The sequence below is a fragment of the Typopeltis vanoorti genome, chromosome 22, assembly GCF_054136105.1.
Source record: "Typopeltis vanoorti isolate ZY-2024b chromosome 22, IOZ_Tvanoo_1.0, whole genome shotgun sequence".
NCBI lineage: Eukaryota > Metazoa > Arthropoda > Arachnida > Uropygi > Thelyphonidae > Typopeltis > Typopeltis vanoorti.
In genome coordinates, this window is record NC_143570.1 from 12,990,665 (window position 1) to 13,018,599 (window position 27,935).

At 35.9% G+C, this 27,935-nt stretch overlaps 1 protein-coding gene across 7 annotated transcripts in view; it reads right to left on the reverse strand.

Moving 5' to 3' along the window:
* The window catches only part of LOC150094164 (tight junction protein ZO-3-like), a 528,478-nt gene that overhangs the window by 184,099 nt on the left and 316,444 nt on the right, over positions 1–27,935 (reverse strand). For 5 of the 7 annotated variants that reach the window (XM_090411769.1, XM_090411770.1, XM_090411766.1 and 2 more), the window contains exons 16-17: positions 20,865–21,004; positions 4,111–4,161 (exon numbers count right to left, since the gene is read on the reverse strand). In XM_090411769.1, coding sequence (XP_090267895.1) covers positions 4,111–4,161; positions 20,865–21,004 — 191 coding nt within the window. The remainder of the gene's footprint in view (positions 1–4,110; positions 4,162–20,864; positions 21,005–27,935) is intronic. The other 2 variants (XM_090411771.1, XM_090411767.1) reach the window with 1 other exon arrangement.

Sequence of the window (27,935 nt, forward strand, 5' to 3'; positions counted from 1 at the left end):
CAACATCTGCTCTATTCTGCATAGTTCTTTTGAACTTTGCATCATCTGTAAATAACTGAATATCCCCATTCAAACCTTCCCCGATATTAATGCCACGTTGATTAAAAAGCAACAGTCCTAAAACAGATCCCTGAGGCACAGCACTAGTGACTTTCCTCCCCCCCCCCACAACTTGTTGATATCTATCAGACAGCCGATTTCCAATCCAATACACAATCCCATCTGCTCTTGTTTGACTATAAACTTATCATGTAGTAATCTATCAAAAGCCTTTGGAAAATCTAAGTACACTACTATGTATCCATCTTCCTCGTTCAATGTCACTTCAATGTAATAAGTAAGTAGTTTACTAAAACATGACCTCCCTTTAGTAAATCTGCACTACCGATCAAAGATAATATCACTGTTGTCAAGTGAATTCAGGATCCTGGTTCTCATTAACCACTCCAACTTTAACCATAACATCTGACACACAGATTGGTCTACAATTTGATGCTCAAGTTCTGTTTATGAAGCAGTATAATCTTGCCTTTCTTCCACTCCTTTGGAACTTGATTCAATGTAAGACGCTTCTAGTTTACTCGATCTCACATATACTATGCCTCTTGGTCACTCATAGTCAGTCTCTCCTCTTCATCATCCACTGTTCTCAAACTGTCCATGTCACATTCATAAGGGTGAAAGAGCTTTATGAACTGTCATTAAATATTGCAACTATACCCTCTGCAGCAGTTATCCTGATACCATTTTATACAATCAATGTCATTCTACCATAATCATTCTTTCTTTCTTTTCTTCTTTTTTTTGCTGGCTACATATCCAAAGAACTCTCTACAGTTTTTTCCTGGCTTTATTAGCTAACTGCTGCTCAAACTGCACTTTTGCTACCCTTACCAACCTAGTCACCTCCTTGCTTGTTTGTTCTGCTCATGATGGAATTGAAAATTACCACTCATATTATGATACCTGCATAATTCTTTCTTTTTCTGTATTGCATGCTTAACCAACTACAAGTATACTCGTAGTTAGTATACGAGCCTCACAAGCCAACTACGAATATACTTGTATGTCGATTACCACTGGCAACAAGATTACTCGTATACTGATCATGAAGAAGTGAAAGTGCTTGGCGTGCAGAGCGTAACAGCAAACGTGTGTATACTTGCAGTTGGTATATGAGCCTCACAAGCCAACAATGAATACACTCATATGTCGATTACTGCTGGCTACGAGATTACTCGTACTGTCCTTGAAGAAGTGAAAATGCTTGGCATGCAGTAACAAACTATGCTCGAGGAGCGTGGCAGCGAATGTGGTAATCTCTTCATTCATCCATTTCATGCCTACCTTATTTAAGTCAGTGAAGTTCTCTTTTAATAAATTTTGTATGCTTCTTATTATTCATAGATCCTGAAATATTTATATGATTGGTAATCACATTTGCAACTTAAGGTTGTTTTTTGAATCTGCCTGTAGTTTCCCTCAACCTGTATAAAAATCTCCATGCTTTTCCACTTGAGTATTTGAAATTGAAGCTTTCTATACTTTTTCTCCACAGTCTGGACACTTCTTGAAGTGTCCAAACTGTGAAGAAGGTCTGCAGTGACCTCAAGATTGCCACTCGTAAGGAAATCATTTTATAGTAAATTGCTAATTTCATTCCAGGCAGGAATATAATCCTTTTGATATCCTTCAATGATGTATTTTTTGATTGTCAATATAACTGCCTAGAAAACAATCACATGCTTTGTACATAGGAGGTATAAAGAAGAAGATACATTATTCTAAATCTCTGGTAAAATTTTCCCAATTGGATTTCTTAAAGTTCTATTTGGGGAAATAATGAATTTAATCAGAGAAATAGCAATATCAATCTTCAGAATTACAGGTGTGTGTGTGTGTGTGTGTGTGTGTGTGTGTGTGTGTGTGTTAATTGTCTGGGAAATTTCCCAAGACTTCCCCGTAGTTTTTTTGAAGAGGATAACCTTCATTATTGCAGGATACAAAGCTTAGGTCAGGATTGTAAACTCTGTTCCAAGCAGCAGATCTGAATGTTCCATAATCTTTAGCATTGGAGATCAAGTAGAGGTCACTGCAGACCTTCAGGTAGCAGACCTTCGATTCAAATTCGGATGAAGCCCAGTTGCAAAGCCCTTTTACATAGGCCCAATCTGAATTGAAATGACTGTCTCTCTCTCCCAAAAGTTTGAGAGATTCTTATCTTATGCAAACATCAATGAAATAATTATCTTTAAAGATTATTTAATAATATTTTATTAATTAATCTTCTGGCATGCGGCAACAATTTAATTGGTGATCCGCTGTTCTGTACTTTGTATTCCATTCCTTTAACTGTTTGTTCTACACTGAGGATGTACTATGACTTTCAGTACAAAATATTTGTACCTTTAATTCATTAAAGTTATTACTGTTGGTTTTATATGTGTTAAGTTATTAATTGACTAGCTTATTTAGCTTTACCCAATGTGTACCAAGAGCAGGCAAGCTAGAATTTGCACCATGTAAGCTGAAAGTTACATAGAAAGTTTGTATATGGAAAAGCTACCTACTAGAAGTAGGTAGCTTTTCCATATACAAACTTCTTGAAGGTATCTTGAATTGCTATTAGAGTCTAAGCTAATGTAGTGGATGAATATAAACTTCTAAATATGCTTGAAGTGCTAGATTTGGGCAGTGTTATGTTATTGAAAGTATGTATTGTGGCCATTATTTTATTTCTATTAAATTGTTATTGTTAACAACATTTGTATCATTACTGAAGCCCGAACAAAGTCATCCTGATATCTGCTATCAAATAAGAGAAACTCTCATACTAATTAATCATGAGATGAGTCTGTTTCCTAACCATTCGGCACATGCTAAGTTTACGATCTATCTGGGTCATAACATGCTAGTTGAGCAAGACCTCCAAAGATGAGCCTTATCTTCATGGTAGTCAATTAATAATTAAAATCAATAAATAAATGACTAATCTTTCAGACTTCAAAATGATAAACATACATTACCATATACAATTCTCCAAATGAATGTTAACTTAATCATAACATTAAACTACCCAAAACACAGTCAAACTTTCCTTGCACTTTTTTCATCTGAAGTAAATGGAGAAAAAATAATTTTGTTTTGATTAAAGCCAAAATATATGTTTTCTTTCTAAAATAATAAAAAATTGTATTCTGTGTTAATTATCTTCCAAAAAAAAAAAAGTTTATATATAAACTGCAACAGAAAGAATGATTGAATATTACTTCTCATTTTTATTTCTTCAAACTACAGTTACATTCTTTTTTACCTTTCCTCAATAAGTAGACATACATAATATCCTTTTTAAAAAAAAAAATTGTAAGAACTTAAAAATAGAAACAGAAGTGTTAACTACTATTTGCACTATTAAGCCAAGTATGTAAAACCTTTATCAGAACAATACGAAATGGCATAACAATATTCTGCAATATATTCCATATACTCATCATTGGATAATTGCAGAATATTTAACATAAATTTCACTTAACAGAATTTCTTGATAAAATTCCTTGAGCAAGGAAGTCCTGACCAGTACATTATACTTTCTAAAAATTACCATAATGGCATAAATATCAATTTTAATATGAGCGTGTGCTGAAAAGTTGTGATAATCACCATGAAAGAATTGATCCTAAAAAGAACAAATTTGTTCTTTTTCTTTTTCATTAATAATTATTATTACAATTTAATAAAACATGGGAATTAAAGCATTTTAAAATATGTTCTTTCTTTTGGTTATATCCATTGCTTTAATCTCATTTCTGTTCTAGGTGGTTATCAGAACATTTCAGCTCTCCTCGTAGAACATAGAAGCAACACTTGTTTAATGTTTTTCAGGAAATAGCAATATGTAATAACACATTAGAAGAATATGAAAGAGTCAGAACTGCTGCAGGAAAAAAGTGATTTCTTAATTTCTAAAAGCATGACAGCTTACGTAACTATTTTTGAGACAATGCTGTTGTTATTCTGTTGTTAGAATAGTTTTGAACAATAATAAAATTAGAAATATAAATCATACTGCATTGATAAACTGCCTTTAATTAATAAAACCAACGAACTTACGGTGTTTCAATGTAACTCTTTCATAAGCAGGAAATTTTGATATGCCATCTGCTACAAAAAAGGAAAAACCTTCAGTAAAAAAAGAATTTACGGAACATTAAAATGAACATATGATTCTAAAAACAAATTACAGTAAGTTGTTGACTTATGCAGTTAATTTGTTTCAAAAGTTTCCATGCAAGTTGAAAATCCACATGTGCATTCAGCTCAAAGGATAATTATATATATACACTTTTATATTATAAAAGTATGTATAAGAAAACTAATACAAAAAGTAATACATATGAATTATGAATATGCAAGACTATATCCGCAATAACACAATTGGAAAAATAGCAGAACATTGCACCCTTCAATTGAAAAAGACTTGGGTTCAATTCTCGTCATGACGAGAGGAATCCTTATAAGGGCTTTTCAGTTGAAGATGAGTTAGTTGATCTCATATGATGGTAGCAGGTTTTTTTTCTCCCAGAAACTCGGGTTTTTCATCCCACATACAGACAAATCAGTCTTAGAACACATAATTTAGAGACAAAAAAATACTCTTGTTGGTGATGATGGGGCGATAGATGGCATTAATGGGTAGGTATCGTAGTTGGAGAATTAAGTAGTAGTGGAGAGGATGAGATGTGTTTAGCAAAGTAGTACGCCCACCCATGATGAGTCCTTGGACTCTCTGGAGGTGTCACATAATAATAATAATTAATAATAATAATATATACAGTGCGTACTAGTGCAACTCTTCTCATCCCTCCCCCAAAAAAAACATTATAAATCAGTTTATAGCATGCAATAACATCTTGGGTTTTCTCTTGTATGAACATAAGACTTATCCACATTTACTGCTGCATATTTTCAATCACAATCACTAATAATTTTTCAATTTCTTCTATTTAATATGCTTCTTTTCTTGGAAGTAACAAATGGTTGCAATAGGTGAACTTTCCATGTACTGCATAACATGAACTTTATTTCTTATAATAATTCTAACAGTCTATTCGTTTATTTTGCAAGCAGAGTGTCTACGAACGTACTCTTTTTTCATTATTATTATTATTATGTGACACCTCCGAGGAGTCCAAAGACTCATCGAGGGAGGACACTTACTCTACAACTCTCCGTCTCCACCATTTAATCCACCAACTATAGTGAACCACAACTACTATCATCATCTACACCAATGGGATCTACTGCGTACCTCCACCACCACTAGTATTTTTGTCTGTAAATTGCATGTGTTCTTCTCAAAGCTGATTTGTCTGTGTGCGGGATGAAAAACCCAAGTTTCCAGGAAAAAAACCTGTCTTCATGTCATTTAATTATTTCTACTTTTTGTAATCTCCATGTTTATAATGTGTTTCTTCTTATCATTGTGAATACATGAGTATCACTTTTAAATATGTTTCTCAGACATATTTAGAGTTTATATTTCATTTACAATGAGTGCCTACCTAAATTCACTAACAAGCACAACTTGCACTCAAAGCAAAAACAAATAAAATGGTGATGACATTATCATCCATGTGAAAGCTTGCTAGGAAAATCATGTCTTATATTAAAGTGAAGAATATAATCAATCTGAGGGTGCTCGTGAGTCAAGCGTGGCGGACATATGTAAGAAGAGCTCCGGATTGAGATAAGTTATTCTTGGAATAATTAAATATATATGAGTATTTGTTTGAACTGTAAAAGTTGTGTGCTACCAGTATTATTAGTGTGTGGGATTTTTTTTTGTGTAAACTCAATTACGAATTCATTATTTTTAGACCTTAGAGTAGTAACCGGCAGAGGAAACATGGCAGCGGCTTTGTCATTCCATGACTTTAACTTAGACTTCATTCGTTTCGTTAAGTGTGAGGTGTGTTATATGTATTCTTTTGATTACATAAATGATTTGTGGATGTTTAGGGCAGATGGAAGGAGGGTGTGTGTGAAGTGTGACCTGAATGAGGAATTGATGAATGCTAATATGAATTTCATGACAGAAAGTGTTAGTAGCGAGAATGTTGCGAAGAAAATAAGTGCACGTTCAAAAGAAAGGATGGTGTGAAAGAGAGGTGAAAAAATGCTAAGAAATTAGTAAAAAAGAAAACGAGTGATTTGAAAACCGTAATGGATGTTAAAAATGACGAAAGTGAGGCGAGAGTGGCGGAAGGAAATGAAATTGAGAGAACGAATGAAACCGGAAATGGCGTGACACAGGAATCGGAAAAATGAATGATAGCAAAAGATGGACGCATGTTGGACTGAAAGTACGGAAACACAGAAGGATGAATGAGAGTGAAAGTGAGAAGAGGGGGTCAAGAGTTAGAAAATTAGAAAGACTCAATGATAGAGAGAATGTGACACAACATTCAGAAAATGAATTGGATTGGATGAGGCAAGGGATGAAATGGATGCGGAATGAAATTAAGAAAATTATGGTAAAAACTATTAAAACAAATCATGATGGCATGAAAGAGTTAACGAAAGATGAGCGAGTGGCGTTATATGGCGATTCCATTATTAAAAGTGTGCTGGATGATAGGATGCACAAGGTATGTTTTCCAGACAGTAAAATGAGTAGAGTGATTGAGGCACTGGATATGAGGAGGGAGCGAGCAAAGGAGTTGATGGTTTTAATAGGCAAGAATGATTTGACAGAGGACAAAGAGCACGTCTGAATGGATATCAGGAGGCTGCTTAGAAGGATAAAAGAGAATAGTGTGACAGGAAGGGTAGTCAGCGTGTTGCCTAGGTATGACTATGGTGAGATGAGGCAGAGAGCAGGATTATGAATGATATGCTGGCTGAAATGTGTGAGGAGACAGGAGTACAGTTTGCTGTGTGGAATGATTTTGAAGGACGAAGTGAAGTGTATGGGAGCGATAGACTGAATTTGAGTGGCTATGGTGTGAGTCACTTGGAGAGACTGCTGCTGGAAGGTAGAGAAGTGAGTAGAGAGAGAGAGAGAATGACTCGATCAAGCGGGAAGTGATGTGGAAAAGCAGGAGAGATTGAAGAGGTGGTTATGAACGGGGAAATGAGTGGTATGAGTATAGAAAATAAGAGAACGGGTGTGCAAGAGGAGCAGGGAAATTGGAAGGCTCAGGGTGGACAGGGGTACATAGCATGAGAAAGGTGGATGCTCCAAGAGGAGGTGAGAGCATGTGTAGACAGGAAAGGAATGGTATGACCTGGGATCAAGAGGACACAACTGGAATTGAAAAGGGTTCTAAAATGAATAAGCAGAAAGGGAAATAGCCCCAGTCGAGCATGGAGAGATCACATCGAGTGAGTGGTATCAGCGGAACTAGCTGTAGATCCAGAAATGAGCTGTCGTGTTTGTATACCAATGCTAGAAGTATAAGAAACAAGGCAGATGAAATAATTGCACTAATTGCGTCTGTTCACCCAAAGATTGTCGGAATAAGTGAGACATGGTTGGAAGAGGATGACATCCTGACAGGAATAGAGATGGAAGGGTATGATGTGTTTCGTGAGGATAGAAGGGGTAAAAAGGGAGGGGGAGTGCTATTGATGATAGAGAAAGAGTTATGTCCATACAAAGTAGAGATGCAAGACGGAAATAGTGCCAGTGGTTTTAAGGCAGTATGGTGTGAGATAGAGGTGAATGGGATCAAATACTTGGTGGGATGTTGTTATAGACCAAGTAATGTGGATGGTGGTGATAATGAAATGTACAATCAAATTAGCCAAGTAAATAAGAAAAGGGTGATCATTATGGGTGATTTTAATTATGGCAATATAGACTGGAATGAAGAGATAGCAACTGAAAGTAAAGAAAATGAGTTTCTGGAGTTTTTGAGGGATAACTACCTCAGACAGTATGTAGCAGAGGGCACACAAGAATTGAGGGTCTTGGATTTGGTCATCTAATCAGAGGATGTAATTGTAAATGAGGTGTCAAATCATCCACCAATTGGTGAGAGTGATCATGAGGTGATTACCTGGGTGGCTGCCAGCAGTGCAAGGACCTCTGTGAGAAAAGGGTATATGTGGAACTACAAGGGGGAGGGGATTAATTATGAAGAGCTCAGGAGACAGCTTGTGGGTGTAGCATGGAATGAGGAGTTAGCTCAAAAAGAGATCAATGCAGCTTGGGGGATTTTCAAAAACTATCTAGTAGATGCAATGTCTAAATGTATTCCAAGGGTGAGAAGGTTAAATAAAGTAGTTGTGAGATGGATGAATAAAGAGAATAAGCATGCAATACAGAGAAAAAGGGCATTTTAGAGACAGCATAAGAGAAGTGGAAATAACCAGTTCCGTGAGGTCTACAAAGACCAGGCAAGGAGGGTGACTTTGTTGGTGAGGGTAGCTAAAGAGAGGTATGAACAGCAGTTAGCTAATGAAGCCAAAGATAATCCTAAGGAGTTCTTTTGATATAGCCAGCAAAAGAAAGAATAATTATGGTAGGATGACATTGATTGCAGAAAACGGTATAAGGGCAGCTGTTGCGGAATGAGTGGTGGAGATACATAATGAGCAGTTCATAAATGTCTTTCAATAATGTGAATGTGACTTAATGGAGAGATTGAGAGCAGTTCATGATGGGGAGGAGAGACTGACTGTAAGTGAGCAAGAGGTGAATGGGGAGTTGAGTAAACTATATGTTAATAAGGCTATGGGACTTGACAATATATCACCACATATTCTGAAGGAATGTGTCAGGGAGTTGACACCTGCTTTGACATATTTTTTTAATACAAGTTTTGCACTTGGTCAAGTTCCTAAGGAGTGGAAGGAGGGCAAGATTGTGCCACTTCATAAAGGAGGTGATTGAACTCAAGCATCAAATTATAGGCCTATCTGTGTGTCAGGTGTTGTGGTTAAGTTGTTGGAGAAGCTTGTGAGAACTAGGAGCCAGAGTTGGGTTGACAACAATGGTATTATATTTGATGGTCAGCATGGATTTGCTAAAGGGAGGTCATGTTTTAGTAAATCTACTTACTTATTACAATAAAGTGATTGCTTCCTTGGACAGAGGAGAAGGATACACAGTAATATACTTGGATTTTGCAAAGGCTTTTAATAGAATACCTCATGATAAGTTGACAGTCAAACTAGAGCAGATGGGGTTGGATATTAGATTAGTGCATTGGATTGCAGACTGGCTATCTGATAGGTATCAACAAGTTGTGTATGGGGGGAGCGATATCCAGGAAAAGGAAAGTCACTAGTGGAGTGCCTCAGGGGTCTGTTTTAGGGCCATTATTGTTTAACTTGTATATTAATGATATTGGTGAAGATTTGGATGGAGATATTCAGTTGTTTGCAGATCATGCAAAGTTGGGATGAACCATGAAGAGTAGTGAAGATGTTGTGGCCTTACAAGAAGACTTGAATAAATTGAGTGATTGGACATGGAAATGGAGATGTGAGTTCAATGTCGCAAAATATAAAGTTTTAAAATTTGGAAAACAAAGATGGGATGCAGAATTTATGCTTGGTGAGGATATATTTTTGGAGGTGGAGAAATAAGAGATCTGGGGGTGATAGTGGATAAGGATCTGAAATTTAGGGGGACACATAGCCAAAATTGTGAAGACAACACAAAGGCTTCTGGGAATGATGCAGAGGACACTGAAGTGTAGAAGTAGGGATATTCTTGTTCCGTTGTATAAGGCTTTGATTAGGCCACACATGGACTATTGTGCCCAGATTTGGTCACCTGGTTTTCAGAAGGATGAAGAGATGCAGAAAGTTTTTTAACTTGGGTATATTATGTATTCAAGATACCAAGTAATTTTATATAAACTTGGTTTTAATCCTATTTCCCAAGTAAGCAAACAGACAAGAGAGTCAAGTTTACACCTGCAAGTAGTGCAAGTCCAAGGCAACTCATGGTAGTGCCAGTCAAGGCAATTCGTGGTAAAGGTGGATAAAGCGCTGATCACTTTTCTTAGCATTTTCTCCTTAATGTAAAGCACATCCCCTTGCGGAGATGTATGATGCTAAACATGAAAGGCAATGGTCACTACCCATACCGGTTTCGACCTTTATTGAGATCTCGTCAGTGGGAGCAAGACCTGAAAATGCTAAGGATGAAGTAATGCAGAGCTCATACGTATTTTACCAAAACAAGTTGCCACAAGGTGCTTTGACCTTATAAATATAAAATCTCAGGATGAGAGATAGATGTAGAAAGTTTTTTAACTTGGGTATATTATCTATTCAATATACCAAGTAATTTTATATAAACTTGGTTTTAATCCCATTTCCTAAGTAAGCAAACAGACAAGAGAGTCAAGTTTGCACCTGAAAGTAGTGCAAGTCCAAGGCAACTCATGGTAATGCCAGTGATGAATACGGATGAAGAGATGTTGGAAAGGGTCCAAAGGCGACTGACTAAGGTGGTTTCTGATCTGGAATGTCAAGTATGGGGGGAAAGATCGAGAAGATGTAATTTGCAGAGTCTGCCGGAGAGGAAGAGGGGAGATATGATAGAGACCTCCAAGTTGGTAAGGGGTTGTTATAGGATCAATGCTGGAGAAGTTCTACAGAAAATAGTGGGAGAACAGGGGAGAACGAGAGGTCATCCCTGGAAACTGTATAAAGAGGGTGTGAGTAAGGGAGTGTGGGGAAGGTTTTTTTCGTGCAGAGTTGTAAATGATTGGAATTCCTTGTCTGAAAGTGTGGTGTCTGCAAGGAGTTTGAGTGTGTTTACGACATGGTATGATGAGATGTGTGTGTGATAAAAGGATCTCCCAGATGAGTCTTTGACTCCATGAGGTCTTGGGGTAATAATAATAATAATAATATTTTATAGCTAAATATAGAAGGAAACTTTAAAAAAAGTTTCAAAAATTTTCAATAAGCCCATATGTGCACCCAGTTAAACCTATAGGTTCTGGGCACTGCTTGTGTCATTTAAATAGTATACACACCAATGCAATTCCAATGCTAAAAAAAAAGTTATATTCTCCTAAACTTACTGAAATTTTTGGAACTTTTTAAGTGTCCTTTAATGTTTGGTTATAAAACATGAATGGATTCATAATATCTGCAATTTTAATATCTTACCTATGCCAAATTGAAGCATTTTGGCTCTATATTTTAATCAACTATTATGTTCACAAAGTAGTGGTCGATAGATAGCATTGCCAGTAATAATTAAAAGTACTGCAACCACATATCTATGAATCTATGTAAGTCACTGTATTATTAAACAGATTTATTTATAATATATATATATGTGTGTGTGTTACCGGCAAAGTGTGAAATTAGGCATTCTATAGAATATCGAAAGTGGGATGTCAAAGTATGAAACGCTTAGATTTTCACACATTTCCTAGGCATTCTATAGAATGCCAAAAGGCAAATCGGCAAAGTATAAAATACTCCTGACAGTGATGTTTAATGTCGCAAGGTGTGTCATGTGACTTTCCACGCTCGCCTCAAACAGAGAGCAAGAGCACTTCCACCATTTGCACTGCTGGCTTTGTTTGGCGGTAAGAAACATTCGATTTCAATTTGGCCTTGCTGTACAAAAAAAAGGATAAGCAAGCTACAATGTCTGGCAGGAATCACGGCATGTTGACATGCAATGATGATTCTATGAAGAACTATTTAAAGTTTGAGCCAATGCTGCTAAAAACTGCATTTTTTAACCGAAACTACCTACCAAAAGTTAGTGAATGATGTGAAAAAATGCTAAGATGGCTTCTAAGAAGATACCACTACTTTTGGCTGCTGAATCACTATGATGTGATAGTCATAGAAAACAAAAGGAAGTCGATTTATCCTGTTAAAGAAGGCATCAGCGAAATCCAGTTTTACGTCACAGATTATTAGTTATTTATTGTACTTCATGAAGCTTATTTGGGCATTGGCCATGGAGATGTGACAGAATGTTGAAAGAAATCTTACACAAATACAAGAACATTATGCGTCATGACATTGAACTGTACATTCACCTTTGAGCAGTGTCAGAAAAAAAAAGGTGCTAAAAAGGGTGTTGTAGTGAAGCCTATGATTTTTTCCGAGTTCAATTCCCGTTGTCAGGTCGATCTCATTGATTTTCAGTCACATCCTGACAAGGAATACAAGTTTATAATGGTATATATACCAAGATCATCTCACTAAGTTTGTGGTTCTCAAGGCTCTGACATCAAAGACAGCGGAAGAAGTGGCATATAACCTCTTGGACATATTTACGTTGCTTGAAGCACCATCGATTCTACAATCTGACAATGGCAGAGAATTTGCTAATAATGTGGTGAGCAGCCTAAAGGAATACTGGCTGACTTTGAAGATTGTCCATGGCAAGCCTCGCCACAAAGCCAAGGAAGTGTCGAAAGAGCTAATCAGGACATTGAAAATATGCTGTGAACATGGACGCAAGATGAAAAAACTAACCGATGGAGTGAGGGACTACGTTTTGTGCAACTTATGAAGAACAGGACATTTCATTCTGGAATTAAGAGAACATCATATGAAGCTCTCTTTGGCTGCAAAGCTAAAGTGTGTCTCACAACATCTTCCTTACCCCAAGATGTTTTACAAGACATACAGACTGAGGAGCAACTGGAAAAAATGATGGAAAACATTCAAACATTTTCCATCATCAGAGAAAGAGTCTATTACACAAAACATGGAGGAGACCGTAGTCCACGATGGAAGAAACAAAAGTGGTGATGAATACATATCTACCAAAGAGGCTTCTGGTTCTGCTACTTGCTGAGTCTGTTTGAAGGTAACCAGTAGTGCCCATACGTGCAGAAACTGTCACTGAAATGTTCATGCCACACACTGTGCAAGTTCCTATCCCAGACGTCGAGAAGGGACGGGGTGACTCGCGCAATCTGCTGGTGGTTGTTATGAGTGTGACAGATGATGGTTTTTACCGACTTGGAACTGCTGCAGGAATTTTAAATCAACTCCCGATTCACTTTATGTCCCAAGGACTTACTGAGAGTTGGAGACGTTCCTGACCACGAAATAGCTCTCCAGTCAGCCGCTTCTGCTCAGTCCATGGGTAGTGGCCAAGGGTTCGTGAGGTGTACTTGCAAGACCAAGTGCCGAAATTTGAAGTGCTTTTGTATGAAAAAGGCAGTTAAGTGCAATTCAAAATGCCATTACAGTCTACCTTGTGGCAACAAGTAGTTCAGCACTGGTCTTTTTCTGTTTTTGTAGAAAAATCCAGTATCTTACATTTTGTACTTCTTACATTTTCACATGCATCTTTTCAATAAAAGCCTTTTTCATACTTTGCCGAAATAGTATTTGTCATTCTATATAATGCCTAGGTATTCTATGCAATACCTAGGGAAAATATGTAAAATATTAAAATAAAACAGACATTTCATACTTTGCCTAAAAACATCACGCATCTATACAATGCCTGTTTTTCACACTTTGCCGGTAACATATATATATAATACACACACACACATTAAATTAGACCTCACAAGAAATTATATTCTTGTTTAATTCTTTATCTAAGAATAAGCAAATGAAGTTTACAAGTGAAGTATCTTCACAACTAAGAGACTGCTGACTGCACATCAATTGCTTTAGTATCCAAAATACAAAGCAGACTTCCTTTCAGATGAGTACATGGCTATGCATTATGGCAAGAGCTGCAAACCAGACTGGTTTTGATTTTAATTTGAAGGGAAAAGTAAAAGGGTGTCCATCAAAGAAGAGTGCAGGAATGCCAGAAAGCCTGATAATTCCAGAAAGAAAGAGAGATGATAGTAATAGAAATACAAAAAAGCCTATATTTTTATATCATCATGTAGATAGAGGCTATATTTTTCAGATAACTAAACGACCAAAAGACTAAATGAAACTAACAACCAAAACACCAATTGAAACTAACATCCAGAGATGACCAGTACTCATGTGATAGGTCTTATCTAAGTTAACCTCCATAAGTTGGCTTTCTCTGACTGGGAATGCTCTTCAGTCATCCCTGCAGCTGCCCATAAAACCACAGTGAACTAAAAGAATAGAACCATGTGAAGAACCTCCAATAATAAAAGAAGCAGAATTATATCCCCTCTCCCAGTGAATATTACATAATATGGATGGTCTGCATCACCTATTCAGAAATTTGGTATATATCCCCTAGAGTGCTCCTTTCTAAATAAAAATCGCTGGACTGAACAATAAAATTTACATAATACAATAGTATAAAGTATTTGTATCTCATACTGCCAGTTTTCAAAGCTATGAGTTTTTTTTTCTAATTTTCCATAAATAATATTTTAACTCAATAATTATGAAAATCAAAATTCTCTTCCCATTGTCAATATGGGGGATATTGCAAAAAACAGTCCTAAGTAATGGAATTCCAAATAGGCAGGGCTAAAGAGCAGATGTAGAATGCATGTTATACTATTTCTAATCTGTAAAGATGTCACAAATCAGATTTTTGAGTTAAAGTACCTCCATTTGATGGCATTTACTGGATGGAGACATGAAATTCACAAATAAGATCCCTCCTGTTATGATATCCTTGTAACTTCAGTAAGTTATTAAACAATGTAATTTTTAGTATCCAACTGTTGAAATTTGTGGTGGTAGAGGTTAAAGATTCCTCATACCAGATTTTGATGTCATTAATGAAAAGAATGCCAATGCAAAATATGTTGTGGCAGTTTTATTATTATTGGTATAGTTCGCCCACCATTTCTAGATCCCTTCTTGGCTTGGTGCCAAGAATGGTCGATTCATGTTGAAGGGGAGAAAGAAATGAAGGATGTACGAATTGGTCGCCAACATGCGAAATCACGAGCTTTCTTGTCTGTCGCTGTACTAGTACTAGCTTGATTTTTGTTGTTCTCTTTTTGCATTATTTTTTTATTATTAATTTGTATGATGGATCCAGTACAGTCAACAAGTTATTGTTACACGTTTCAGTAGCTCTTGCAAAAGAATATTGAATAATGTGCTGACATTCTGCGAAAAAGAATCATCAGAAGGCCGTCTTCTTGTTGTCCTTTCTCAAGTAATAAAACGTGCAAGTGCAATTGCGGGCGTATCGGGGTCGACTGTTAAAAGAATTCGTAGGGAATCAAAAGGTGAAGGTAAGCCAAAATTTAAATCTCCTAAAAAAAAAAGCGCCAGAGAAAGAAAACCATCGAAACCGTAGCTTTGAATGATTTTGATGTAGACGTTATAAGAAGAGCTATTCACGAATTTTACGTGGTCGAGAAAAGAGTGCCAACTGTCCGAAATTGATTCCTGTGCTTAAAGAAAAAATTAATTTTCCTTGGAAAAGAGAAACTTTAAGGAAAACACTTAATGAAATCGGATTTTGTTTTAAAAAGTCCCAGAAGAAAAGAAAACTTATCATGGAGCAAAGCGACATTGTTTTATGTAGAACGCAGTATTTGCACGCATTAACACTCTACGTACATTTTTCCAACTGTTATACAAGCAAAATAGTTACACTTTAAAAACAGCAACGTTCGTAAAAGAAAAGCTAAATTTTCCGACCTGTAATAATAAACAAACTCAGTTTGTTTATTATTACAGAGAATAATAGAAGACAGACTGATTACCCTATCATCGGAATGGATTCTCCTTTCTCTGACATGCGCAGAAGCGTCGAGGGACCTCAAATCGGCGGGCAAACTATATTAACATCTGACCTCCAAGAGTCAGAGACTCGTCATAGGAGATACACACTATTGCGTACAATGCTCATCCAACCATGCTTTAAACTGATTCAATGTGTCTACATTCACAACACGCTCAAGTAATGCATTCCACTCACCAAATACTTTCCATGCAAAGAACCTGCTTCTCACTCCTCTGCTCACACCCTCCTTATACAGTTTCCAGCGATGACCTCTTGTTCTATCCCCCTTCCATTCTATGAAAAATCTCTTCCATATCAACCTGATAACAACCCCTGACTAGATTATGTCTCAATCATATCCCCCCCCACTCTCCTTCCTTCTATTCAAGGCTTTACAAATTACATTCTCTCAATCTGTCCTCGTACTCCACATTCCAAAGACCACTGACCACCTTTGTGAATCTTCTCTGAACCTTTTCCAACATATCCTTGTCACCATGAAAACCCAGTGACCAAATCTGTGCACAATAATCCATATGAGGCCTGATCAAGGCCTCACATGGATTACTGCATCATCTACAAAAAGCTGCTTATCACTAGTTAAACCTATCCCAAAATCATTAACATACAAAATGAGCACCAATGGTCCCAAAATTGACCCCTGCAGTAAGTCATTTAATCTGTTTCAAAAATATGTCCCTCAGCCAAGTCACAATCAGTTATATATGTATGTATGTATGTATGTGTATATATATATATATATATACACACACACACACACACACACACACACACATACACAGAAAGGGACATTTTATTGTGTGTCTTAGTTGACAATATAATGTACATTTTTAGTCACCTCCAAAGTTCTTCGAAAAAAAAAAAAAACTTCAAATGTGTTCTTTTGATTCATCATCATCAAATTCCTGCAATGTACCCTCAAGGGGTGTACAGGATATGATAGTACTACATGAAAAATTTACATCATTACTAACTTCCTATCTACAATTTTCCTCCAAATCAGTCTGTTAAATGTCAAGACTCCAATATTATCAGGTCTTATATTTCTGTCTTCTAAGGCAGTTCTTTTCCATTTTCCAACATTTTCCAACCTTCTCCTTTAAGTAAGGTATTCTTCCATGGTCAATCTTCCTTTAACTTGCAAGATAGCAAATAAATTATTTCAGACTTCCCTTTGTCCATAAGGTGAACTGTTTTTCACAGTCTGATTTCACCTTCATCAACCTGGCTGTCATTCTTCTAGCTTGCTATAGAACCCACATGAAAATATTTCTTTTTGCAGACCCCTATGAAAATTTTCATAAAAAATTATTGGAATTGCAAAAATAAATCATTGCAGCAAATTATTTTAATGAAGAAAACATATGCATAGCATTACAACTAATAAAGTAACAGCACTCTTCTAGAAATAAATTGATTTAACAAAAAATAGCATAATATAAAAAAAAATAGAAGGTCTCATTTGGCAATAGAACTACCCTACTTTCCAACCAAAGGCTAATTTAGATTTGACTAATATAAATTTTTTTAAATTTACATTAAAAGAGTCCAAAAAAAACTATTAAATTATTTAAGGAATTTACAACGTATACTGGACCAAGCAACAAGCCTCGAATGGCTGTACTGGTGTACTTGCAGACCATGCTCTAGATACCCGCCACAGAATATGTTGGAAGAAAGCCACGTTAATACATTGCAGCAAATTTATATATGAAAGATTATTCGTGGAATCAACCTCAGCTCTAAAAAACTTTCCAAACCTTAACAAATTTGTATGCATGAGACTGCCCCAAATTTGGGAAGCTTGCGTCTTGAGAATTTCAGCCCAACAGCCAAGACAACCCAATATAGCCTGCTAGGGGGCACCTTTAGGACTCTAGGAACAACAATAGTTTTCTCTCTTCTGCTTTATTTGCTTTTTGTAGTGCTTGAGTGCATGTGTCATAGTTGTATGTTCCCATGAAGATGGCAATGTGACGTTGCCGAAATACAGGAAGTATTTATTAAAGTTTTTTTTTAATTAATATTCCAGTATACGTTGTAAATTCCTTAAATAATTTAATAGTCATGTGTTACCAATGTATAAGCCTATCTACAAGAAATCAAAAAAAAAATCCAAAAGTTGTTGATGTAAGTGAGATCTGATGGGGATTGTGAGTGGTGGAATTCATACTGTAGTCACTAATCAGTTGATTATTCATTTGTTGACTACTGATAACATTCTTCATTACTTTAGACAATACTAAAGTAAGAGCAGTATTTGGATAGTTTAATGGTAGGCACTTCTCTTCCCCCACCCCACATTGATAATTTCTGTATCACAACAAGTATCTGGATTTGGAGAGCAGAAATGGTGATTATGGAAAGGATGAATAATCTTGGAGATCTTACCTGTTGTTGTAGAGCCAAATGATATGAAATATTGAAAGGGAGAGGAGGAGAGGAAATGCTCCACTAGAGATGAAACCTGTATGAGATTATTATTTGAATTACAGTACAAAAGGTCACCTCAACAGTGTAACTAGAAGAACTGTTAAGAAAAGATCCGGAATAGTGGAGAAGTAGAATGACTATCAGGTATTCCCAATTCATAAATGATTGGACTAACTAATTTAGATGACTGCTAAAACAGCAAATACCTCAGCTTCTCTTTCATACCAGCTTAGAAGAATTGGAAAAAGGAGCCAAATGTAGTTGTGGAACATTAATCACCAAAGAAGACAACTCCCACTATTAGAATAGTAGGATTGCAGGAAATCAAGCTTCAATTATACGAAATCAAAAAGATCAGAATGATTTTCAGAACTGGAAAAAAAAGTAGGAAGATCAGATAAGTAATACATAATGGAATAAGAAAATCTTAAGCCACATAAAAAAAGTGTTCATTCAAGATTTGGTATCCTCTGACAGGAATATCAGATTATGCAAAAGCACTCTTCCTTGGATGGAATAACACAAGTTATTCCATTCAAGGATGATGATGATTATGGTTTTAATGGAGAAAGGATAGCAAAGTTCATACTGCATCATATCAAAGGTGATAGCAGTACACAAGGTAAGACAATCACAAATATCCATGCCCAAATTAAGATGGACTGTGGTTATGGTGACAGCAATTTGGAATTAAATCAAGAATGGGAGATCAAGTTTGGATGCCAGCAGGTGATGATGTACATAATTTATTAATATTATTATTATTCAGGACTCCATAGAGTCAAAAGACTCATCGTGGGAGGTCGTTTTTAGGAAACACAAAGTTTATCATACCACTCCTTGAACTCATTGACCGTTCATGCTCTAACCACTCTCTCAGGCAAGGAATCTTTATATGGACTTTTTCAATTGAAGGCAAGTTAGTCGATCTCATATGGAGGTAGCAGGGTTTTTTCTCCCGGAAACTCGGGTTTTTCATCCCACAAATCGGCCCTTTAGAACACACGCAATTTACAGACAAAAACACTAGCTGTGGTGGTTGTGGGCAGTAGATGGCATTGATGTAGGTGATTGGTAGTAGAGGGTCGGCGTAGTAGTGGAGACGGAGTGTTGTATAGTAGGTGTCCTCCCGCGATGAGTCCTCAGGCTCCTTGGAGGTGTCACGAATAATGATAATAATAATAATTTGATGCCAAACAAAAGCCAATGCTATTCCAAAATCCAATAGCTCAGCACATGAGAGCACTCCACACCACACAACCCACAGTCTATATCACTTAATCTCCATCAACAGACATCCTTTTGTCTGTTAATTGTATGTGTGCGTGCATGCGTGTGTGTTATCTGAAAAATTTGCTTGTATGTGTGATGAAAAGCCTGAGTTTCTGGGAGAAACTGTTTATTTTCTACTATTTTGACTGATTGTATTAAAACATCATCATTCTTGAAAAAAGTAACTAAATTCATCAATGGGCCAGATCAGAATTTAAGTTGTGACTTCAATTATTCTCCAGTGATATGGACCAGTACAGCCTTAGTGAACTGGTGTTCCCATTTGTAGGTGTAATAAATCACTATCTGAAAAATATCAAAAAGAACTTTGGCAAGAAAACAAAACCATGAATTAATTCAATATCAAACAAACTGTGCACATATGTCACTATAGGCATTTAAAATTACTGAAAACGATTGCCATCAAGATCTATTATTTGTTATCCACAGGATTTGACTATTCAATGAACTCTAAATGATGAATGTGATATGTATTTCACACAATGATGATGAATGTGATATGTATTTCACACTGGAAAAAGCATTCAGTTTCTCAAAAATTCAACTACAGTTGTTAATGTTACGAGACTCTCATGAAAAGTTTATAAAATTATTTAAAGTTTATATTTATGCAATAAATTAAAGATGCCAAGAAATGATATTCTTGGCTTCATCCTTTATCCAAGTGTAAGCAAACAAGTTTGTGCATGAAGTAACTTCACGACTGGGCTACTTGTATATAGAGGCTAATAACTTCACATGAATTACCTTAGTGTCCCGATAATGCAATGCACATATCCTTACGGTCACATATAATGCTATGCATTATGGGAAAGGCCACTGCCCAGACTGGTTTCTACCTTTATTGAAGTCTCATTAGTGGAAGCCAGATCCAGAAGTGATCCCAAGGTTGAAGTAATGCAGAAATCATATTTCCATATACAAGTAGTCAAAAGGTGTCAGACCTTATTACTAAAATACTCTAGATTAGAATAGATGTTGAAAGTTTTTCCACTTGGTTATACTATAAATTAAAGATGACAAGAAATTATATTCTTGGTTTAACCCTTTATCCAAGCGTACGCAAATAAAATTTGCACGTGAAGTAACTTCACAGCATTATACATGTCTGTAAGGGATACTAAGGTAACTGATGTGAAGTTATTAGCCTCTATATACAAGTAACCCAGTATTGAAGTTATTTTACATGCAAACTTTTATTTTTTTGCTTACACTGGAATAAAGGATGAAACCAAGAATATAATTTTTCTTGCCAAGAATATAATTCTTGGCATCTTTAATTTATAGAAACCAAGTGGAAAAACTTTCAACTGAATTTCTGCAATAAAAACAAAATATATCTAAAATTGATATGTTAACAATGGAATATTAATACAGAAAATAAATTAAGAATTAATGAGAGAAATAATTAACATTTGGAATAAAAACAAAGACTACAAAATCTAGACCACATATGCCTCTGAGAAATACATACCAAAGACTACATCTTCCCAATGATCCTTACTCAGAGATTTAGATCTGCGGGCACTACGACGCTTGAAAAAGCTACCTCGACTTTCTGATGCAGCATCTTTCTTTGCCTGATTGTGCTGCTCTTGTGCCCATTGTTCTGCTCTGCATAGAAAAGAAAAGTCTAATAATAATTTTTTAAGCTATTAATGTATTTTGTGATAGTAGCATCAATATACAATTCATTAACATAATAATATCAAAATGTCACTACTTAATCTAAGTATTAAAAAAATGAACTAAGTTACTTTGGATAAATCAAGATGATTTTTCAAGATGAATATTTAATATCATTCATCTTGAAATTCATCTTATGCAGTATATAACAGAAGAACCTTGTGGATCAATAATATTGAATTTGATCACTGTATCAGAGGATGTTAGCATGGATGAGTGTATATCCAACTGGTGAAAGTGACTATGAATTAATAACCTAGGTGGTGGTTGGCAATATAAGGGCCTAACAAGGAAAGGATATATGTAACTCCAAGGCAAGTGAGTATGTAATGTTTGAGACAGTTTGGAACAATATTATTGATGATAGTAGGGATGATCAGGTGGAAAGGAGTCAATATTGTTAATTAAAAAGGAAATCAATATTAACTAATCAAATAATAGTTAATAGCAGTCATGTCTGAATGCATTCCAAAAATTATTAGCTTATACAAGATAAATGTAAAATGGTTCGATGATGAAATTAAGAGACATCTGGAGGAAGAGTATTATGGAAGCAGTAAGTAATAATTACTTCTGTGAGAAATATATAGAGTGAGATAGAAAGGTGTCAAAGTTGGTAAGGAAAGTGAAAGTATAGGAGCAATCATTTAGTCAATCAGCTTAAGAAAGGGAATCCTTTCAATATGTTACCAGGAGAAGGAAGATTGATTATCAGAGGATGATATTAGTTGATGGAAATGGTAGACAGCAACTTATTATTACTACTACTACTACTACTACTAGCATGGTACACAGGTACAAAAACTATCAATGATGGAAGGAAAAGCACTAATTATCCAATGTTCATAATAGACTATTAATCAAATTATATAATATATACTGTATACTAGGATTCATTCTTATTTTTTAAATACAATCACTCCCACACAAAAAGGCACAGAGCTCAAAAGGAAAGTAATCCGGATATTCTTTTTGAAGAAATGGAAGCTGTAATCATGAATGGGAATACTTCATGAAAAGCTGTTCTACAGAACATAGGAGGATGGAATAAAAGATGGACTCCCATTTATCTCTTAATTTTAAATCATTTTTCAAATCCTTAAACCACAGAATTTAGTTTTAAAAAATAATGATATATTGGCAAGCTTTGATGTCACCTCCTTATTCACAAATATTCTTCTTTCAAAGGCTCTAAATTTATGGAAAAATGCTTTCTCCACCTGAATTATTGATATTTTTAATTTTGCTATCCATCCTGGTTTACTTTTCTTGGAAGGGCACCTTATATAAACAGACAGAAGGTACTTCCATGGCCTCTCCTCTCCCCCCCCCTTCTGGCCAATTTCTATATTGAGCATTCATTTTGAAAAACATGCTTTTGATACTGCCAGTCTTAAACCTTCTATTTAGTTAAGATATATTGATGATGTGTTCTGTATTTAGCGTTAAACTCTTTCCTTCTCCACCTGAACAATCTGCACCCCAGAATCCAGTTCATTATTAATTGCCTTTTTTAGATACTCTAGTCACACATCTGACCAATTTTACTCATTTTTTCTCAGCTTACATAAAATCCACCCACATAGATACATATATAAACTTTCCCACCATCCCCCCTTTCTCAACAATATGGGGTCATCAAAATCCTTGCCAACAGATCCTCCAACATATGTTTCACCCAAGCTTCTTTTACAGCAGAACTCACCTTTATTCCTTCCTGTCCAATGGTTACAATGCCAAAAAGATCTGCAAATTATCTGTCCCTTCCACCTCCTCACATCCCTTTCAACATAAAGACTATGGTAATGTCATTACTATTCCCTATATCTGGGGAACTTCAGAAAAAATAGTCAGAACTTTAAAGAAATAAAATCTCTGCACTGCTTTCAAACCTCATTTGAAGGTGGTTTTCCTTCTCTACTCTCCTAAGTCCACTTTCTTCCCTCTCCATTCCAAGTGTTCACAAGGCTCCTTGTTCTTGCAACTTATCATATTATGGTCAGACCGGGAGATCTGCTAACATCTGCCTAGATGAAAATACAAAAAATACATCTGCCATAACAACTATGGTCAGTCAGGTCTAGCAGACCATGCCTTGGATACTGTGCACGAAATCAGATGGAAGAAAACTATCATGCTCCACTGCAGTAAATACAAACTTGAAAGACTCTTTTTAGAATCAATAACAGACTTAAAAAAAAAAAAGCCTAATCTTTATAAATATGGTTGTATTAAACTTACTAAAATTTGGGAAGCTTTAATTCTTAGGCCTCCCACTCAACATCTAAGGCTAGCCAACAGCACCCACAGAGGGCATAGTTTATACTAATTACGTTTCATCAACTTATTGTTTCTTGTGTGTTTTTGTATGTGTTATTACAATTTTATTGCATTCCTGAAGATGTCTCTGTGACTGGGCAAAATATCGAAACAATTAAACCCGTTGTTTAATTATTTCTCTTTGTGCTATAATTATTTCATTAAAGTTTAACACGATTACATCAAATATCTCTGCCAAAAAAGCCATCAGAAGAATCTTGAAAAACCTAGATTACAAAAAAGCATCCACCAGTTGTGGTAAAGAGATGTACACATGAACTAATACCAGTTCTTTATCATCCATACACTCTTATACTCAGCTGGCATCCATCCTATAGCATAGAAGTAAAACCTCACAGAGCCAATTCCAAAAAAAAAAAAAAAAGATAGAAAGATAGTGTCTGCCATTAGGCTACTGACCTACTGCTCTTACCTCAGTACTGTCTAAAGCAGTGTTTCTCAACCTGTGGTCTGCGACGATGGGACAGGTGGGCTGCAGGCAAACTTAAATTAATTAGATAAATATATCTTTTTTAATTATCCAAACAAATGAAAATTTAATAAGTAAAAATTATAGAGTCAGAATGGTCAAAGGCAGAAGCAATAAAACTATATTGTTGTTCACTTCACCCCTCTTTTATTACTCATCATTCTGGCACTACAATAATTTGTAGCGGCAGAATGACGAATAATAAGAGGGGTGAAGTGAACAACAATATAGTTTTATTGCTTCAGCCTTCCCATGCTGTTTTGTCAGATTTGAAGTGAACATTCTGTTTATTGATTTTTATTACTGAAAGTTTTCCTCCTTCAACCAGGGCTCAGTATACCTTCATAAGTGCTAAATGATACTTGGACAAAGTGTGTTGTAAGTTAACCCAGTATTTATATATTTTTCGGAAACTTTTTTTAATAATGAAAAAGTGGCTTAGAACTAGGACTTTGAAAAGAAGAGCAAATGAAACAGGTGATCCTAATCCTAATTGTGATACACGTGTTGTAACGGCGAGTAAATCTGATACTGTTAAAGTAGAAGAAACAAGCAGTTCAAAGAAAAAAATACAGTAGGAAATATAACAGTTCATATTTGGAATTTGGGTTTACTTGGTGTGGAGATGAAATTGAACAGAAACCTCAATGTGTTTTGTGTTATGAAGTGTTGGCAAATGAGTGCATGAAACCTGCGAAACTCTGACATTTAGAAACTAAACATTGTGATGTGAAAAATAACCAAATTGAAAAAAAAAAGCCAATTTCAGCGATGCTTAGTGACATTAAATCATGGGAAAATGTCATTTCAGCCATGGGTTTGATTAATAGCAAGACACTGGAAGCATCTATCTGTTAAGTTTGCGCATAGCGAAAGCAGGGAAACCTCATTCTATCGGGAAAAATTTGCTACTTCCAGCTATAAAAGATGTGGTAAAAACTATGTTTGGCAACAAGTTACTAAACGATGTTCATTTGACTCCTCTTTCAATGCCACTGTAGGTTGCAGAATTAATGATATGGAAGGTGACGTAGAATCTCAGTTAATCGAAAGAGTTAAGAAGAGCCTTTATTATGCGTTACAAATAGACAAGACTACTGACGTTACAAATGATGCACAGTTAATATGCTATGTAAGATAAGCCCATGATAACAGCAGCATTCATGACGATATTCTGTTTTGTAGAACTTTGTCATCCCGAACAACTGGAGAAGAAATATTTCACACTCTCAATAATTACATAATATACAAAGGGATCCAGTGGAGAAAATGCATGGACTTCTACTCGGATGGAGCTCGCATCCTTACAGGCAGGCATAATTGGAGGTTGTTTCTGTGGTCAAGGAAGTGGCTCTGGATATGAATTGGTATATTGCTTCATACATAGGGAAAGGCTGGTCCCCAAAGGAATGCCACCAGAATTTAAAGCTGTGCTATACAACGCTGTAAAGCTAATTAATTTTTTAATTTATTAAAGCTGGACCGCCAAATAACAGGTTATTTTCAGTATTCTGCGATGAAATGGACAGTTGAATATATACAACTTTTGCTTCATTCTGAAATTTGCTGCATTTCCAGGGACAAAAGTACCAACAAGCTTATTTCAATTAAGGCACGAAGTTTTTTTGTTTGGAAATGAACACAATTCTGATTTTGCATCACTTCTTGTTGACGAAGCATGGTTATCAACACTATCCTATCTTTCAGACATTTTTTTTTAAATTAAATTAACTAAATCTCTCTCTTCAGGGAAATTCTTTAACTGTTCTTGATGCCTACGACAAAATAAAGGCATTCGAGGAAAAAAAACTGGTGTTGTGCACTAGTTATGTAAAAGACATAATTTGCACCTTTTCCAACATTGGAATCCTTTTTAGTGGAAAATGATCTTTTTGTTGATTCTGAGTTTCTGGAAAGGGTTTGTGACCACCTCAAAACTCTGAAACAGAATTTTGAAACATTTTCCGAATAACTTTTATAAGAAATTTCTGTGGGTTCGAGATCTATTTCAGGCTTATAGTCATGAGAACGACTTTTTCATTATCAAAAAAAGAACAGTTAATTGAGCTTTCAAGTGACAGTGGGCTTAAAATGTAATTCCGTAATCTTGGTTTGGCTCAATTCTAGATCTTGCCTTCAGTGAAAAGTGAATTTCTCAAATTATCTGAAGACGTACTGAAAATCGGTATGCAGTTTTCTACAACCTATCTTTGTAAGAAAGGATTTTTATCATTCCTTCAAATAAAAACAAAATACAGAAATAGTCTTAGTGCGTGCGCCAATCTTCGACTGAAGTTGATCGATACTGAGCCAGATATCCAGCAACTCTGCAAAGGCCGAGAAGCTGAACTGTCTCATTAAAAATAAGTAGTAACATAATTATATCATATTATTTATTTGGACTACAGTTTCTGATTATTCTCGTTACTGGTTTTGGAATTAATCCATTTCCAAAATCGGACAAAATCGGGGATGAAACGAAAGTTACGCAAAGTGGTGTCACGGTGAGGCTCAACTCTGCTGGCAAGGAGGATAACTGCTTAGTCCCGTATGTCGTACGGTCGCTTGCAGAAATATGTGGCTGAGCATACCGAATCCATCACATGCAGACAACATCCGTACGGTCATGGATTGTACAGAAACACACATGACAACATAATGAATACAAACAGCACACAAGACGGATATAAATAAAACCACCACACAATTAATGAATCTGCCAGATTTATGATGACCACTGTTGTGCCTCTGGATAAAACAGGACAGATATAATTAAAACCACCATCATAACACGATTTGTACAAATCACATGCATACAGTATATACAGCATACGGTCGCTGGTGGGAAAATGCACCCGACTACATGGATGGCACTTTGTGATGGACATGGGTTGAACTGTTTATGGATATCAGGAATGACCTCACATAACAGGATGTCTTAAATTTTTTTGTTGGTCATGGAAAACTCCTCAGGGAAATAAGGCGATTTGCATCAGCCAGAAGTGATGTGTGGGGGTGGGGGGGGCATTAATGGCTTTGGGATGTTCTGAGTGAAATTTTTGGGTATATGCAGGAGATAGTTTTTACAGGACAAGGGATGTCATCCATGATGGAATTCATGGATGTCAAGTTCGTATTTAGTATTATGATGAATGGAGTAAGATAAGAACAACATTTTTCTCTCATCTCACAATGCACTTAGCAAATGGGTTAGTTTACATGTCGCAGGTCGAATCAGAGAGTGCATGAAGATAAAAGTTGTTGTGGGGCTAGCTTCATGAGTATGGGCAAATGAATGGGGATAACATATAAAATATAAAAGTTGCTGTGGGTAGATGAATGGGAATTAAAGATAAATGTTGTTGTGGGTAGATAAATGAAGGTATCAGCGGGACGGCACTGACATTCCCCATGGTACTAACGGCATTAAAAATATTGCTGTGGGGTGAGCTTAATAAGTGTGGTCAGATAAACGGGGGTATCAGTAGGAAGGTGCTGACATACCCGTTTATTTGCCCAAAGCAAATAGGAAACTGATACCTTTATTTGTTTAATAAAAATTAAAACTTTGTTTTCGGTGATGATACACTTTTAATCATTTACTTCCAACTTAATTATGCTTCCATATGTATTTGTTAATGTTTATGTATATGTAAAATGTTGTATATGTATATATAGTAAATGTGTATGTAAATGTTGATAATACCCACATACATTTTTAAAAAAAATTACATAACTTAGCGGTCCGTAGAATTGTTTTAGGCATTTTACTCGTCCTTGGGCTTAGAAAGGTTGAGAAATGTTGGTCTAAAGTAATAATGGGAAAGGTCATCAAATCAACTTCTTTGACATTTAGGGAACTGTCAGCTAATCTATGACCACCAATATGGATTTTTCCAATCAAGATCCATACCAGACCTCTGGATACATACATACATGGAGAACCCTGTGCTGTTGCACTTTTCCAAGGCATGTTTGATAGAAATTAGGACTTCTGAGAAAACTGCCATCTTATGATTCACTTTTCTCCCTTTATAAATGGAATGCAAT